The sequence below is a fragment of the Hibiscus syriacus genome, unplaced genomic scaffold, assembly GCF_006381635.1.
Source record: "Hibiscus syriacus cultivar Baekdansim isolate YM2019G1 unplaced genomic scaffold, ASM638163v2 tig00116951_pilon, whole genome shotgun sequence".
In the NCBI taxonomy this organism is placed as follows: domain Eukaryota; kingdom Viridiplantae; phylum Streptophyta; class Magnoliopsida; order Malvales; family Malvaceae; genus Hibiscus; species Hibiscus syriacus.
The window spans coordinates 2,167,563-2,183,601 of NW_024063482.1; the positions used below are offsets into that span (position 1 = coordinate 2,167,563).

The following is a 16,039-nucleotide window of genomic DNA, read 5'->3' on the forward strand; positions in this document are numbered from 1 at the left end:
AATTCTATTAACCACGAAAATGAATTACATTGAATAGGAATAAGCAAGACTTGACTAGGTTCAAAAAATCGATTTTTTGACTCCACTCAATTCGAAGAAACTTTACTCGAATTGATTTCGAGTTATAATTTCATAAAATCAACTCGACTCGAAAAAAATTCAAGTTCAAATCGAGTTATAAAATACAACTCAGATAACTCAAAATTTTTAGTAATGAGTTGATTGACTTTTAAGTTTGAGTTGAGTAGACTCTGTATGATATATGTATATAACATATGGAAAAAATATCAAGAAATATATATATATATATTGTATGATTATAAAAACTCATTTAAATTAGAATCAAATAGTAACATAATATTATAAATATTTACAATTAAATTTAAACGAAAACTCGATTCGAAAAAATTTCAAATCAAATTCGAGTTATAAAATAAGACTCGTCAACTTGAATAACTCGAAATTTCTTGACTCGACTTAATCAAACACTCACTTCTAACATTAACCATTTATTTTTCGCAAACCAAACACTAAAAAATAAGAAGAAAAAATACTTTCTAAAAAATCAATTACAGTAAAATAAGCACTCCCTATTATTCCCAAATTACTCCAGCCTTTCCTCGACACTCTTGATCACATTCCTCGTAACAAATTTGTTACAGATAGATCTAACATTGATGGATTTGTAATTTTTTTAATGTTGTCTTACCCAAAAACTGAGTGGATTTGAATTTGATGGCTTGACGATGATTCTTTCTTTACGGACATGGTCTTCAAAATCTCATTTTTCGAATATAAAAATCATAATTTGATCATCCATGGATACTCGTATTTGATGGAGAAGAAATCAAAGGTTACTTTGAATACAGAGTTTCCCATTGAGGAACCATCAATGGTAGCTCGATCTACTCCATTTATTCAACCCAAAATTTAAACTCTCACATTTTCTCTATATCCAAACAAAAAGAGGGCGAAAAAATAATACAAAAATATCTCAAATCTTTTTCCTTTTCTTCTTCGATTCATTTTAGAATTCACAATTGAAACAAAAATATATAGAATGACTTTGGTTTCTGGGGGGTTTTGTTTTGTTTTTTTGTTTTTATTTGTTAGTGTAGGCTGGGGGAGGAGGATGAAGGGATTAATTTGATAGAATATTAAAATGTATGGATCAAATTTTAAAAATTAAGATTAAATTAAAATAAAGTATTAAAGTTGAGGGCTAAATAAAGTGTAGGTGCTGCCCAAGGACCACCTAGTGACGCAGGCAATATTCTTCGTAGTTAACTTCACCAAGGACCTCTCCAGTTGAGCTCAAAATAATTCATCTGCCAAAATTTGTATTCCTACTTAAGACATCTTGTTCTATTACAACTCAGCCTACAATCCTAAAAAAGACTTTCGTCCTTTGAACCGGTACTTTCTAGGAGAAGGTCTCATGAATTGGCTAAGGGAACCTCCGGCAGCTTGTTCCAGATGACCTGCTTCATAGAGAGTGCTACAACCAATTCATGACAAAAAAATGCAATTGTACATGAAATCAGCCTTCGACACTCCCGATGGTTGTTCCATCTCCAAACAATTATCTATCCAAGAAAGTTTATGATACTATTAATTTCCAAAGAACGTTAAATATCTGAGATTCATACAAAGATAATGGTTGGTCACTCAGTTAGCACTTTCCAACAGCAACTGATCAAGAAAATCAACCCCATCATCCAGTTTGCCAACAATCTTGGTTAAAAATAGATCCCAAGAACTCGGATCAACTCCTCCACTAGACATAGCAATCGAAACAACCTTCCCAACTTCACCCTCCTTTCCCATGTCCTGAAGCCCCTCAATCAATATATTGTAAGTTGCCTTATTTGGCAAGCAGCCTTTATCCAGCATTTCCTCCAGAATTCTAACCCCCTCCATTGTATTTCCGATCTTACAAAACCCTGTAATCAATATATTATAGGTGAACACATTTGGATTACACCCTTTTTCCACCATATCATCCCACAACTTCCCTGCCTCACTCAATTCTCCCTTCTCACACATACCATTAATCAAAGTATTATAGGTCAATAAACTCGGAACCGAACCTTTCTCGAACTCATCAAATATTTTCCTAGCCTCCCAAACCTTCCCTTCCTTACAGAGCCAATGAATCAACGTACTCAGTATTGCATTATCCGGCAAACAATCGTTCTTCAACATCTTCTTCCACAAGTAACAACCTTCCTCCACCTTGCCTTCTTCACACAACAGATCAATTACTTTACAAGAAAGTGAAGAGCTTGGGATATACTTCTTCTGAAGCATATCGTTAAACAAGTTAAGTGCTTCTCCGGATTTCTTCTCCTTACAGAAGGCCTGAATCATAACTCCATAAGTAACCTCATTTGGGTCAACACCATTTTCCTCCATTTCATCCATCACTTTAACAGCTTCATTGAACTTCCCTAATTTGCAATACCCATCCATTAAGACAGTATATGTCGTTGCATCAGGAATCCACCCTCTATCCAATAACTCCATGAAAACCCTCTTCCCGTTTCGCATATCTCCCCTCGCCAAATATCCGCCGAGAATTGTGGTATAAGTAACCAAATTGGGCACCATCCCCATCTCAGGCATTTCATCGAGCACTTTACATGCGGCTTCTACATCGTTTTTCTGACAAAGTGCTTTGATCAAAATATTGGCAGTAAAAACATTCGGTATAACGTCGAATTTCGTTTTGCTGTTTTTGAACATAAAGTGAACCAAATCGTACCGTTTGTTTTGAACCAAGACGTTTAACAAAGTGTTCAAGGATCGAACTGATCGCTGGACGTTGAAATTTTCGATACGCAAAAAGGTTTTGACTGCCAGCTTTGGGAGGGAAGCGAGGCCGTAATTCCGGATCACCGTGATAAAAAGTTCTTCGCCGCATTTAATTTGGGAATTTTGGAGCTGAGAGATGAGGGATTCCATGGGTTCGAAGGCGCGGGCGCGGGAGAGCTTTTGGATGATGGATTGGTAGGTGTTGTAATTATGGAAAAAGTTGGGGTGGAATTTTCCGGCGTAAAGGAAGATTTGGAGGGCAAGATCGAGGTTTTGTTGGCGGTTGATCATGGAGACGAGGCGTTTGGGATGGAGATTTTGGGGCCAGGGTTTAATCGGGGGTGTGACGGTGTAGTACTGGAGGAGTGGGGAGGAAGGATCTACGTTGGAAAGGTCGACGCTGGTGAAAGATCGGAAGGCGGTGTTTCGATCGAGGAGTCCGATCACCAATCGGCAATGCAGTTCAGTACGACGTATCATGGTTTAGAGAAATGAAGTCCTCGGAGGCGCTTCGGATTAGGCGCTAATGGAGTTGAGGCTTGTAATGAACGAAGGCGGCTAATTAGACTTTTTAGTGTAAATTATACTATTTACCACTTAATTATCTTTATACTTTTATTTTGGTCACTGAAATTTAAAAAAATTTAATTTAATTATTTAACTTTTGAATTACTCTGGTCACTCTTCTTCAATGACATTAATTATTTGATTTTTATTTTCATATGACGTGGCATATTTTGTTAGTATTGTAGTGCCATATAGGATTATAATAAAAATAAATTTAAAAATTTTAAATTATATCTTTAAAATTTAAGATAAAGTACACAAATGATTCTCCAACCATACGTTTTGTTGAATTTTCTGATTATTAAAAATTATAAAATAAAACTTATGGAACGGGAAGCTATTGTCTGCTTGTGCACCAATTTGAAACTCAAGGTTCTCAACCTTAATATTTATGTCCTTGTCAAGGGTGAGGATGGGTGGGGTTACTATGAGATTAGGATTTGGTATATGATTTGTAATATGATTTGGCTAATTTAAAGTGATAATAAGGTAGTATTTATTCTAATAATTATTCATCATTTGACAATAAAAGCTCAAAAACCCTTATAATTTTCAGTGCTCAAACTTGAAACTTCTAGGGATAACAACCACATCTTTAACCACTAAAATAACTTAGTTTGTACTTTGGATATGATTTGAGAGTTAAGAATTTGAGTATAAATTTTAAGGTATAATTTAATATTTTTAAATTTATTTTTATTATAATTCTATGTGACATTAAAATATTAATAAAATATATCACATTATATAAAAATAATAATAAAATAATCTATGAGTGTTAACATCTTGAAATTATGGGTAAACTACATAAATAATCATTAATATTTGAATAATTCTTTTTTCACTAGTAGTTCAAAAGGAAGATTTATTAATTTATAATAAATTAATCATTACCAGTAACGGTGTTAGTAGGATAATAGAATTTTGACGCAACATTAAATTGGTCTCTGGGATGGCAAAAAAAAAAGCATTAGCCAACCACTCTCTCAAGTCTAAAAGTTCAACCACTGCAAACGACTACACGGATAATCAGACGTCAGCAGCCGAATTAAATTTATGAAATTTCTCAGAAATCAAGAATGATCTGTATTCATCCTTGTTCATAAATTCTTTCAAGACAAAAAAACCCATCGTTGCCTTCCATTGCTGCCCCTTGGAGAGTTGGCTCAGCTTCAGCTTCAAAACTTACCTTGTTGACCTTGTTTTCATCATGGGTTTCAGCCAACATTTCACTTAGCTTCTCCAATTGTGAGAAACAACTCACCACATATGATTCATTCATATCATCTTTTTATAAGTAATTATTCTCAGTGAGAAAGAGCAATGGTATATATATACACGTACATGGGAAACTAACAAGGCAAAATTAAAATAAAATTGGTGTTATAAAAGCCAGTTGGTGAATTGCAAACACAAGGGTTTTATCCGCCATTTTTATTACACTCCAAGTTTAGCTCATAATTCTAAACTCTAAAGGGCCTTCTGGGCTCGGATCCTCTTCAATTAGACGCCACGAAAAAGTGGTATTGAAGAATCCGAATCCATCTGCCCTTTAGGCGTCACTCAAACAACTCGAAAGTAGTATATTCAAACAACCAAAAACACTTAAAACCCTTTAAATTTAATGTTTTGCTTTCTCTGTAGCTGTGGTAGCCATTGCTGCTTTACTCGACGTGGAATCCACCAACAGTTGGTTTTGTGTAGAGAGTAAGGTGCACGCCAGGGTCATGACAAACGCATGAAGAATTGTACACAATTGAGTTATTAATGCCTTGCACATTGCTGTTAATGAATGCGTTCATAGGCATTGTCTTTGATGAGTTGCTCTTGCCCTTCATCTTCTGATCACCTGCCTCGCGGCTGCTGCTGCCGCTTTCGAGAAGATACAGACTTCCCTGAAACCCATTTTTATGGTGGGATGATTGGTTTATCTCCATGAAAGCACCTTTATTATCACCAGTAATTGTTATGATCCTCATTCCTGCATCCTCGGATTCAGAAGAATTCTTCTTGCCCTTTGCCTCGCTTTCCTTGGATGGTGCTTTGCGAGTGCCACCAAATAGCCATCCCTTGGGCTTTTGCTCTGCCTCAGCATGAATCTTCTTGGGTTCAATCTCAGCTTGAGCTTTCAACTGGAAAGGTGGCCTACCAGTTGGCGGTTTGGTCTTCGGTGATTGCATTTCATTTTTTATGGCAGGCTTAATTGTTGTTACTGATGATTTAGGGCTAGGCATACGGGTCGTGGTGGTCACAGAGGAGGCAGGCTTTTGGGTTGAGGAACTTGCCACTGATGTTCCAGTTGGAGCTCTCTTGGCAGATGAAACTTTCGCGGTGGTATTATCAGTAACCACTGGCTTCGCTGGAGAAGATGGCAAGGACGATGTTATTGCTGTTTTCACAGGAGAAGTAGTTGGCGCGGTCTTCACGGTGGAACTAGGGACCGAAGAAGTTGCTACATTGACCGGAACCGTTGGTTTTTTATCTGCAGGGGATTGTGGAACCGTAGAAACACTACCTGCAGCTGCTGGTGGAGCGGCTGCATTTGGTTGAGCTTGAGATGGTAGCCTGAATGCAGGTCCAATAGTGGCTGAACTTGGCAGAGCTGGAGCTGGTTCAGGAGTTGAGGTTGGTGCTGGCCTTGAAATGGATGCTAAACGAAACCAGGGCCGAGTTGGTGCCGGTTGGTTCGACATTTTGCGGAGTGGTTCAAAAGAATCTGAAGATCAAAAGCTGAAAACTAAACGCACAAGAAACGATGAAATTATTGCGTAACCATGATATGTTTATATAGTAGAAAGAAAAGCATCCGGCCAAAAGCAACTGATTCTGCACATTAACAGCTCAAAAGTTAAACGTCTTACGATAGGAATCGAATGGTGTAAACTATAAGATTGAACGCTTCATTTTTCCACCCAGGTCTGGACACAAGGTTCAGAATCCTCATGTTATCAACGTGCAATAAGGATTTTTGTACAGTCGTTTCAATGAACATTTAGCCACAGCCTAGAACAAATTCTTTTCATTTATGAATCCTCGGCCGACTGAAGTTGTTTGCAGAAATGGAAATCATTCTTAATTTATTATGCAGTTTTCAAAGTAAAACCGACAGCGCCCCACTTTCTCCAACCACCGTTCCTTTTTCATCGAACCTGTTCTTATAACGGCTTCATTGCACTTCATACAAAAACTTGTTCAACGATTCATATTCCCTTAGATTTCATACAGCAAACGGTGACACAGATTCTTACTAGACAAACTTGATGCCGTTGCTGTCTGTTTCTTCCGACGTCGCCTGCTGAGATTGGTCAGCAAGCAGATTTTGATGCTATCTGCTACCAATAGTTTACCTTTCTTTTTAAAAAAAAAAATTATTATTTTTTAGATTTGAAAACTTCATACATCTTTAATCCTATATTTTTTTTATATAAATAAATGAAGAATATCACTGTATCAAGTGGCTTGACTTTAGCTCATGAGAACATTTGAGGGCTTACTTTCGAAACATCACGATCTTAACTTTTTCCCTTTTTGTCACAAAAGAGAAGAACCGAATTGTGAAGGTGGGGCCCTAGAATATTGCTCTCCTTTTCTTTTTATTAATTAGTCCTCAAAGATTAATAATTAATTCATTAGAGTTGATCAGTAATTTCACATGAAAAGTGTAAACTTGCAAAGTTGGCGTCTGTAATCCGTAAATAATTAATTCATGATGTCTTAGCAAAGAAAAATGTGGTGATGGTGCACCAGTGGCATAGCATTGCTATTATGATGTTAAAATTCATATAGTATTATGGAATGAATTAAATTTAAATGTATAAATGTAAATTTTGGGATTAAAAAAAGAATGGACTGATATAACTCTGAATAGCTTTTGTTTGTTTAAAGGGCCCAGTCAACAAGGAAGGTACTAGGATCTGGATTATATAAAGATACACGGGTCTATCGTGTGCGTGTAGAATAGGACTCATTTTATATTCCTCTCGTGTCGGTTTCGAGTGATGTCTATGAAAGCACCCGATGTGGTTTCCACGTTGTACAAATTCGGCAGCATTTATGTCGTTAACACCAGCCACCCATTCTAGGATGAACTAAGAGATAGAATAGAGATAATAGTATTTTTATTTACAAAATAAATTAACATATAATTTAGATATTTCTTATATTTTTATTAATAATTTTTTTCGTATTTTAAAGTTAATCTATCTTAAAATATTATAATTTAAGTTTTTCTTAATATAGAATTTTATATCCGGCCATGATTCCAGCAATTTATTAATATAAGTGAGAATCTAGTATTTTGGCAGTACATATGGTTTCAAGCTATTAGGCCAGCCTAACCGAACAGTCAAAACTGGAAAGCCATTAGGTCATTTTTCAATTTTCATACTTTCTCAAATGATAATTAAAATCTCAAAGGTCCAAATGGATGGTGAACTAAAGTAGGCAGTGGCCAAGAAACGGTCTATTTAGGCAAGCACGCGACACTAACTAAAATAATCTATGATCGATTTAGTTACTTCATATTCGAGATTTGTCTTGTAGTTTTTACTCTAAATAGGTTTTCCGTTTTGGTAAAACTTCACGATATTGCCACATTGCAAAATGATGTTCGTCTCCCTTTATGTTTCTTAAAAAAAAATGAAAATGTGTTTGGTATCAAATTTTTTAAAATAAAGATTGATAAATAGTTATTAAATAATTAAATTAAAATATAATTATTAAAAAAATTATTACGAATTATAAAAATATAAAAGATAAAATTGATAAGTAATTTCAATAACACAAAATTTATTTTAGTTTATAATAAAAATATAATGTTAATGCATAGTTAACATTAATTAAATTTTAAAAATACACAAAACTATTGTTATAAGTGCCACATTTACCATCTAAACCGTCACATCAGCACTGTGAAGTGTCACAACAACATCGTAACGGTCAACGACGAAAATTATTGGTTAAATGGTCACATTGGGTTTTTTTTTCTTAGTTTGAGGGCTATGTTAAGCGCAAAAATAGTTCGAGGGTCATTTTTTATTTGAAAAGAATAAGGGATTTATGTATAGGGATGGCAACGGGGCGAGTTCGGGGCGGGTATTGGTACCCCCGTCCCCGTTTAAAAAACCGGTACTCATCCCCGTTTAAAAAACCGCGGAGATTTAAACGGGGATTTCCATCAGGTAATCGGGAAAAATCGCAGGGAAACGAGTATCTCCGTTTAGCATAAACACAGTGTTTTGAAACTTTAATTACATTGGTTTAGAGTTTATGTACGGTATAGGCTCAGGATTTTAGCATTTAAAGAATAATATTTTGTGTTTTAAAACTTGAGATAGTTTGTATAAAATAATTTTTATACAACTTATTCATCCCGTGATGTTCCCTTGACCACCATGCAGGCCCACCATTACTTTGAAAGCATTCATCTCAGTCCGACAAATATATATATATATATATGTTTAATATAATGTCCCAAAAGTTACCATAAATTAATAAAACACCATCTGTAATAAGCACCATAATTTGTTTTTTATTATTTCACCACTTTTGCAGTAAACACTTTATTTCTGTCTATACTTTGTTGCTGCACATCAACGTGCAAAACCACGTTTTACTCCCATATTCCAGAGTTGGCTCGCAAATCCAACTGCAACACCCATGACCTGCCTGCACCACTGCTACAGCAGTCCCATATTTTTTTAATTTAAATTAAATTTATTAATATTATATATATATATATATAAAATAATTATTTTTAATATTTATCGGGTCGGGTATCGGGCCGGGTAATCGGGTCGAGTAATCGGGTAATCGAGGCGGGGATTACCAAACCCGTCCCCGTTTAACATAAACGGATTTTCCCCGTCCCCGTTTATCATCCCCGAACCCGACCTGTTTAATTCAGTTTTCGGTTTTTCTCGTCGGGTTCGGGTTTTTTTGCCATCCCTACTTATGTACCATTTTGCCTAGGGATGGGCATGGAACCCGAATTCAACGGGTTTCGACTTGACCCGATCGAATCGAATTTTTTAAAAAAATTGAGTTCGGGTCAAGTTCTAGTTTAGGGTGTTAAATACTCGACCCGAGAAAAATATATAATTTTATCTTTACATTTGGAGATAATTTTCAATAAAGCCCTTCTATACATTATTTTTTTTGAATTAAATTCCTATTTTTATTGAATAAAAATAATATTTTTTAATAAATATACTATTTCGGGTCAGGTGGAGGATGTATAATTTTCGTGTCGGATTGATCAAAAATCCGACCCAACCCAACCCAACCCATGTCTATCCCTACTTTTGCCTAATTTTTTTTGATAAAAAAGATGTATTTATTAATCATAGATTAAACAATATTATATATGTTTTTAAATATTTTCAATTATTTAGTAATAAAAGTTTAAACACTCTTCTGACTTTTGGTGCTCAAACTTAAATTTTTTAAAAATAACATTTTTTTTAAACACATAAGTATCTTGATTCCTGAAAAGAAATAGAATTTAGAATTTCATGAATCCGACTTACAAAATGCGATAATACAAGTCATCAAATTGATCCATCAAAATTGAGGCCTCCGTTGGTCTGCTGTTTTCTTATAGGAATAATGGACCGCTAACTAAGTACAGTAACTATTACGTATATTATAATATATAGTTTTTGCTTGTAATCTTATACTTAGTTGAATTCATCATATTTTCAAGGGTTTGAATTAAAGCAAATAATTATTCTAGGTCGTGATAATTAAAGTCTGATGTCGGTCTAGTCCAACCATAAATTTTATATAATCATCGTTTGATTAATTAATTCAAATAGAATAATATATAAATTTATTATAAAGGTAATTCTTCCACTTAATTTTCTTTGTTTAAAATGTAAGAAATTTAAATCTTAACATAAGTTTAATATAACCTTTATTGCTCTTTATTCAGTTTAATCGTATAAGAAAAATATTTTTGTAAATTATAGTTAGAATTACTTTTATAAAAAAATTTCTTTCTTTATTTTAGCGAGAACTGACCCAAATATGTATTTTTGGTTACATAGTTAATCAATTACTATGGATTATTTATATTTTCTATTTTAATCATATTATTAAAAACTAAAATAAGTGTTGACTTATTAAAGTTGCTTTTTGTCTCTCATCTTTAAATGATTAATAAAAGTATGATGTGATACTTTTTAAAATTTACATAATAATAAACTAATTCTTAATATTTATAACAATATTAACTTGATCTTTATTCTAAAAATTTAATCTGCAACATTTATACATCGTATAAAAAAAACTCGTGTATAGAGTATAATATTTTTTCATTTTATAATCTTTTGTATTGAGTATCATATATTTTTTTATTAATTTGTACCACTTTCCCAAAAAAAATCTTGTATAATCTTTTCATAGATTTTTTTAATTTTTTTAATTTCCCAAAAAAAAATGATATGTAAATATTGAGAGTTGATTTTTAGAAGAAATATCAAATTAATATAATACATAAATATTGAGAATTAAATATATTTATTTTGTAAACTGTCTCGTCATCTAAGAACTGAATATAAGAAAGTAAATCTGATAAATCGAATAATTGTTTTATAATATTTATAATCAAATAAAAAGAGTTAATAGTCCGATAACTATTCAGCATTTATGTAGTTTACTTTTTCATGTATTAAATACAGAAAAAACGAGACTCGTATAATTTATAAGTTGATTAATAAAATCATTTTAAATCTGGATCTGAAGCGTGAATTATGATAAATCATTTTTTTAATGTAAATTCAAGAGTAATTAATTGTAGGGAGATAGGGTTCACACATAAAAATGTTGTCCGTAGGTGGCACAACAGTAACCAAAAACAGCCAAATTTGAGGTTGACATTTCAATTTCATCAATGCATTCATCCCAAATTTTCAATAAAGTGATGTTCGCGGCCATAAACAAGTTTGAAATTTAAGCTTAGTTGGACTAACACAAGGAAATAATTTCCTTACTCTTTTAAACTTTTAGATGTAATCATCAAATCTCTTTTGTAAAGCTGTCGTTTTCTACTAGAAAGTTGATTTTCCTGAAGCCACATAAAAACAATACCATTTTTTTTTATAAAAATAGAATTAAAAATAATCACCGAACTTTCCAGCTGCAAATAATCAACACAGGAACCTTTGAACATGATATCATTCCTAAACAACCACATTGATCATATAATATTGAGAGGGATAAAGAATCAAATCAAACCAGAAGAGCTGCGCCTATGAGGATTCTACCAAGGTATCAAAGCCGATACATGATCTTGATTTAACACAGAAGAAATACCCCAAAAACCATACATTCTAGTCCAAAGTTTCCACAAAAATTCGCATGAAAAAAATAAATGATCGACGGATTCTGGTAACTTTAAGGCACATGGGACATAGGGTACTTATAATGTTTGGGATACCTCTCTTTAGAAGTTTCACTCTAACCGGAACAATAGCCACACAAATATTTCAACCTTTGGAGGAGTCAGGTCAACTCATACAATATTCTTTTTAAATCCTAAACTTTAAATCTTTTATTCAAAAAATAAATTCATTCATATTTAAAAATTTCATTAATTTACTTTTTTTTCTTTTATAATACTATTAAATCTAGCAAGCTCATTGGACCAAATCATTAATTGAATAAATACATGCTATCATAAAACAACAATAAATTATTATTAAATTATTATTACACTAGGAAACTAACATGAAACTCGTATAATATCTATGGAAAAACAAACAATAATATAAGAGAAGAATAAAGATTAAAATGATAAAATTTTGTAATTATAAAAAATAACACAAATATTTTTCTAATTCTTCATTTCATAACTCAAATTATGAAAAGAAAGAAAAATTCTTTGCATTTTTTCATCTTTCGTATTAAGAAGGAAAGGAAAAAGGAAACAAACATTTTGTATATTTATATTTTTTTTCTTATAATTATTTTATTTTTCTAAATTCATCAAAAAACATGAAAATATTGTTTTCTCTCTATAGGTTTTGAGTTTGAGCAGTTGCGGCTGCAAGGTATATATAATTCAATAAATTAATAAAATTTTAAATAAATACTACCTTATAATCACCACAAACTATTAAAAAAGACTATTTCATTTTTCAATTTCCTTTGCCTCTATTAAATAAGGATTAGTGTATGTTTGACATTTTACTTTGGTTTTAATATATATTTTGAATCTTGATTCTTTGTTGGGTGCAATTTATCTCCTTATTTTACCTTTGATTTACAATTGGACTATTGACTTTAATTTTAATATACAATTTGGTTAATCAAAAAAATAATATACAATTTGACCCTTAAGTTTCAATAAAAATTTATATTAAATTTAATGTTTAAAATATAAATTTTAACACTTCAGATAATTTTTAATTTATCAATACAATTTTTAACCATTATTTTAAGTTTGTACAAAACAATTAGGAAATAAATCTTTTTCACTTAAACACCATCTCTCTCCGATTGCAGCCGTTTTGAATTTTGACCCATCAAACTTGCCGGTAAGTGGCCGTTTCTTGCCAATTTTTTTTTTAGAGAAAATAACTTCAGTGACCGAAAATACCTTATAATATACGATTTTAACCAACATTTTTTGGATTTGCGAAAATGACCAACAAATTCGCAACGCGAACTCCAATTTCGCAACCTATTTTCCAAATTCGCAACGTGAATATGTAAATCGCATTGCGATTTTCCAAATTCACAACGCAAATCTGTAAATCGCAACGTAAATTTGTAAATCGCACCACATAAGTCAAATTCGCAACACAGAAGTTAAATTCGCAACGCGATAGTCAAATTCGCAACACTGAAGTCAAGTTCACAACGCGAATCTGTAAATCGCAACACAGAAGTCAAATTCGCAACACTGAATTTCAAATTCGCAACTCGATTTTCGAATTCACAACACGAATTTAATTTTGCAACATGTTTTAGTTTCGCAACACAAATGTTTTAGGTATATAACTACGCAGCAGCAGCAACTCATAACCTAAATCCCTAAATTGCAACTCATTTCATCTCCATCTATCACTCTCTCCGGCGACATCCATTCCTATATCCAACGACATCCTTCCCCATCTCTAATTATTTTTACATAATTTTATTTCTATATAATTTTTCAATGATTTCTCTCCAAAATTATTAACTATAAACTTAATAAAGGTATATTTTTCTCTAAGTTAGTGATGATATGTAGTTTATAGCTCGTTTGTTTAGTAAATTAATTTATAATTTGTATAATGAAATCATATAATGTTGATCATGTTTGGATAGATTTGTGTTTTGGAGGGTCGTGGGAGAATGTTCATGGTGTTTTACAATATGTGTCTTTACCCATGAATCTTCAACTAAAACTGTCATTAAAAAAGTTAACTTATGAAACTCTAATGTTATGTGTTGCAAAGAAATTGAATTTAGAGCCTCTAAGTGGATTTAGGCTATCTTATCAGAGAAAATGTAAAGTTTATTTGTTAACCGATAATGAAGATGTTGAACGATTCATTGCTTACATTAGTGTTTCGCAAGAAGATGATGTTACATTATATGTTGTTGAACCTAGAGGTAGTGAAGTTGGGTCAGTAGCAGGTAGTAATCAACTAAGTTCTTCAATCCCAATTTATGGTGCTCACAATGTACAACGTTGTTATCAACCTCAAAATTTAATGGTTCCACCACAATTTCATCACCAAGAAAATTTTGTTTCACCACATTTCCAATACTAAACACAATATCAAACATAATCTCAAAACCCATAACATTTTCCTAATCCAAATCTCAATCAACTTTTAGCACCAAATTCTGATTTTCGTATTGACCAGTTAGACAATTATGAGCCAACAGAAAAAATTGTGAGTACTAGTCAGTATTTGAAATTTGATCTTGGTCAAAACCCGGACTTTGATCTTGGTCAATACTCAGATTTTGATGATGTTTCAGAAGAAGAAACAGACCCTACATGTAATGATTTTGATATTGGTCAATACCCAAATTTTGATGATGAAACAGCCGCTGCCGAGGAAGATGTTGTTGATGATAATGAGGAGGAAGTTACGACTGTGAATGAACATGATGAACATCCATTATGTAATTCATATAACCCTGAAGAAGAAAAAAAAGAAAAAGAAGTCCCCGAAGAAAAGAAAAGGAAGAAAATGTCACGGGAGTATAACTGGAATATGCCAGAATTACTTCAGATACAGGAATAAGAGTTGGTAAAGATAGCAGTTGATTATTACAAAAAAGTTATTCGTATCAAGAAAGATGATTGTTTTGATACAAAGGAAGACTTGAAGATAGCTTTGTATACAAAATGTGTGGAAGATGTCTATCAACTAAAAGTTAACAAATCAAGCAAAGATCGTTTCGAAACAAAGTGTGTGATTGACAAAAACTGTACGTGGCGTATGATTGCAAAGAGGATAAAAGATTGCGAAATGTTTCAAGTTATGACTTTTATTGATAAACATACATGTTCAATAACCCAAGTTTTTCCTCACCATAGACAGGCAAACAAAAAGGTGTTGGGTGGTTTTCTGGCTGAGTTAATGTTTTTGAATAGAAATGTATATCGGGGACATGAAATTATGACTGACATGAATGCCCGGTTCAAGATTAGTATCTCATATTCTCAAGCTTGGAGAGCCAAATGTTATGCCTTGGAATTGTTGAGGGGGTCGCCAGAAGCATCGTTTGCCCAACTACCGGCTTATTTTCACAATTTAAAGCTTAAAAATCATGGGTCGGTAACTCATATCAAAACAGATAGAGATTGACGCTTTGAGTTGCTGTTTATCGCCATTGGTGCTGCGGTTAGTAAATCATTATAATTTTGTTGACTCATTTTTGTTAGTTGCATGCATTTCACATTTAAATGATTATATTTCTTGTGTATATGATTTTGTAGATTCATTCGTTTATTACTTGCATGCGCCCAGTTATTATAGTTGACGGAACACATTTGAAATGTCGAGACCTTGGAGTAAACTTATTAGTAGTAGCCATGGATGCTAACAATGAGATATTGCCAATAGCTTACGGGGTTGGCAAATCTGAAACCTCTGATTCATGGATATGGTTTATGGGGCATCTTAGGGATTGCATAGGTCCTATTAGCAATCTGACAATCATATCTGATAGGGCAAACTCAATTGACAACGCCATTAGAAGGTGTTTCCCATATGCTTTTCATGGACTTTGTGGTGTTTATTTGTACAGAAATCTAAAATCAAGGTCTGCTGGTATAAAAAATCACAAATGGACATACTGGAAGGCTGTAAAAGCTTATCGGGAAGTGGATTTTAATAAGCATATAAATTGTTTAAGACGTGTTTTGCCTCAATGTGCTCAAACACTAGAAGATGTCGGGTTTGAAAGATGGTCAAAAGTACATCAACTTGGAGCAAGATATGGTTTCATGACGTTTAATAGTGCAGAATCAATCAACACTCTAAGTCGTCATTCCCGGAAATTACCCATTACTATGTTAATGGAGTTTTTTCGAGCCTCTATTCAACAGTGGTACTACAAGAAAAGAAACCATGCATGTATTATTTCTTTAAATTCGTAACTTATCATATTTAATATATTTTACTACGTATTATTTATTTAAATTTACAGGAAC

At 32.9% G+C, this 16,039-nt stretch overlaps 2 protein-coding genes across 2 annotated transcripts; both read right to left on the reverse strand.

The window, feature by feature from the left end:
• Positions 1-1,313: 1,313 nt before the first annotated feature.
• On the reverse strand, positions 1,314-3,329 carry LOC120189150 (pentatricopeptide repeat-containing protein At5g16420, mitochondrial). Its single transcript, XM_039192482.1, has 2 exons — positions 1,621-3,329; positions 1,314-1,463 (listed from the first exon to the last, which is right to left on the reverse strand). Exon 1 carries the CDS (start codon positions 3,292-3,294, stop codon positions 1,669-1,671), a length of 1,626 nt encoding a protein of 541 aa, XP_039048413.1. The 5' UTR covers positions 3,295-3,329; the 3' UTR covers positions 1,314-1,463; positions 1,621-1,668.
• Positions 3,330-4,728: 1,399 nt separating this feature from the next.
• On the reverse strand, positions 4,729-6,117 carry LOC120189151 (proteoglycan 4-like). The gene is made up of 2 exons (XM_039192484.1): positions 5,534-6,117; positions 4,729-5,476 (listed from the first exon to the last, which is right to left on the reverse strand). Exons 1-2 carry the CDS (start codon positions 6,072-6,074, stop codon positions 5,046-5,048), a joined length of 972 nt encoding a protein of 323 aa, XP_039048415.1. The 5' UTR covers positions 6,075-6,117; the 3' UTR covers positions 4,729-5,045.
• Between the last annotated feature and the right edge of the window lie 9,922 nt (positions 6,118-16,039).

What these genes read in the sequence shown, in the direction of transcription:
- LOC120189150 (XM_039192482.1), bottom strand. Translation starts at nt 3,294, where the DNA reads ATGATACGTCGTACTGAACTGCATTGCCGATTGGTGATCGGACTCCTC.
- LOC120189151 (XM_039192484.1), bottom strand. Translation starts at nt 6,074, where the DNA reads ATGTCGAACCAACCGGCACCAACTCGGCCCTGGTTTCGTTTAGCATCC. An exon ending in ACCGAAGACCAAACCGCCAA is followed by an intron (nt 5,477 to 5,533) that starts CTGGTAGGCCAC and finishes CCAAGAAGATTC; the next exon opens with ATGCTGAGGCAGAGCAAAAG.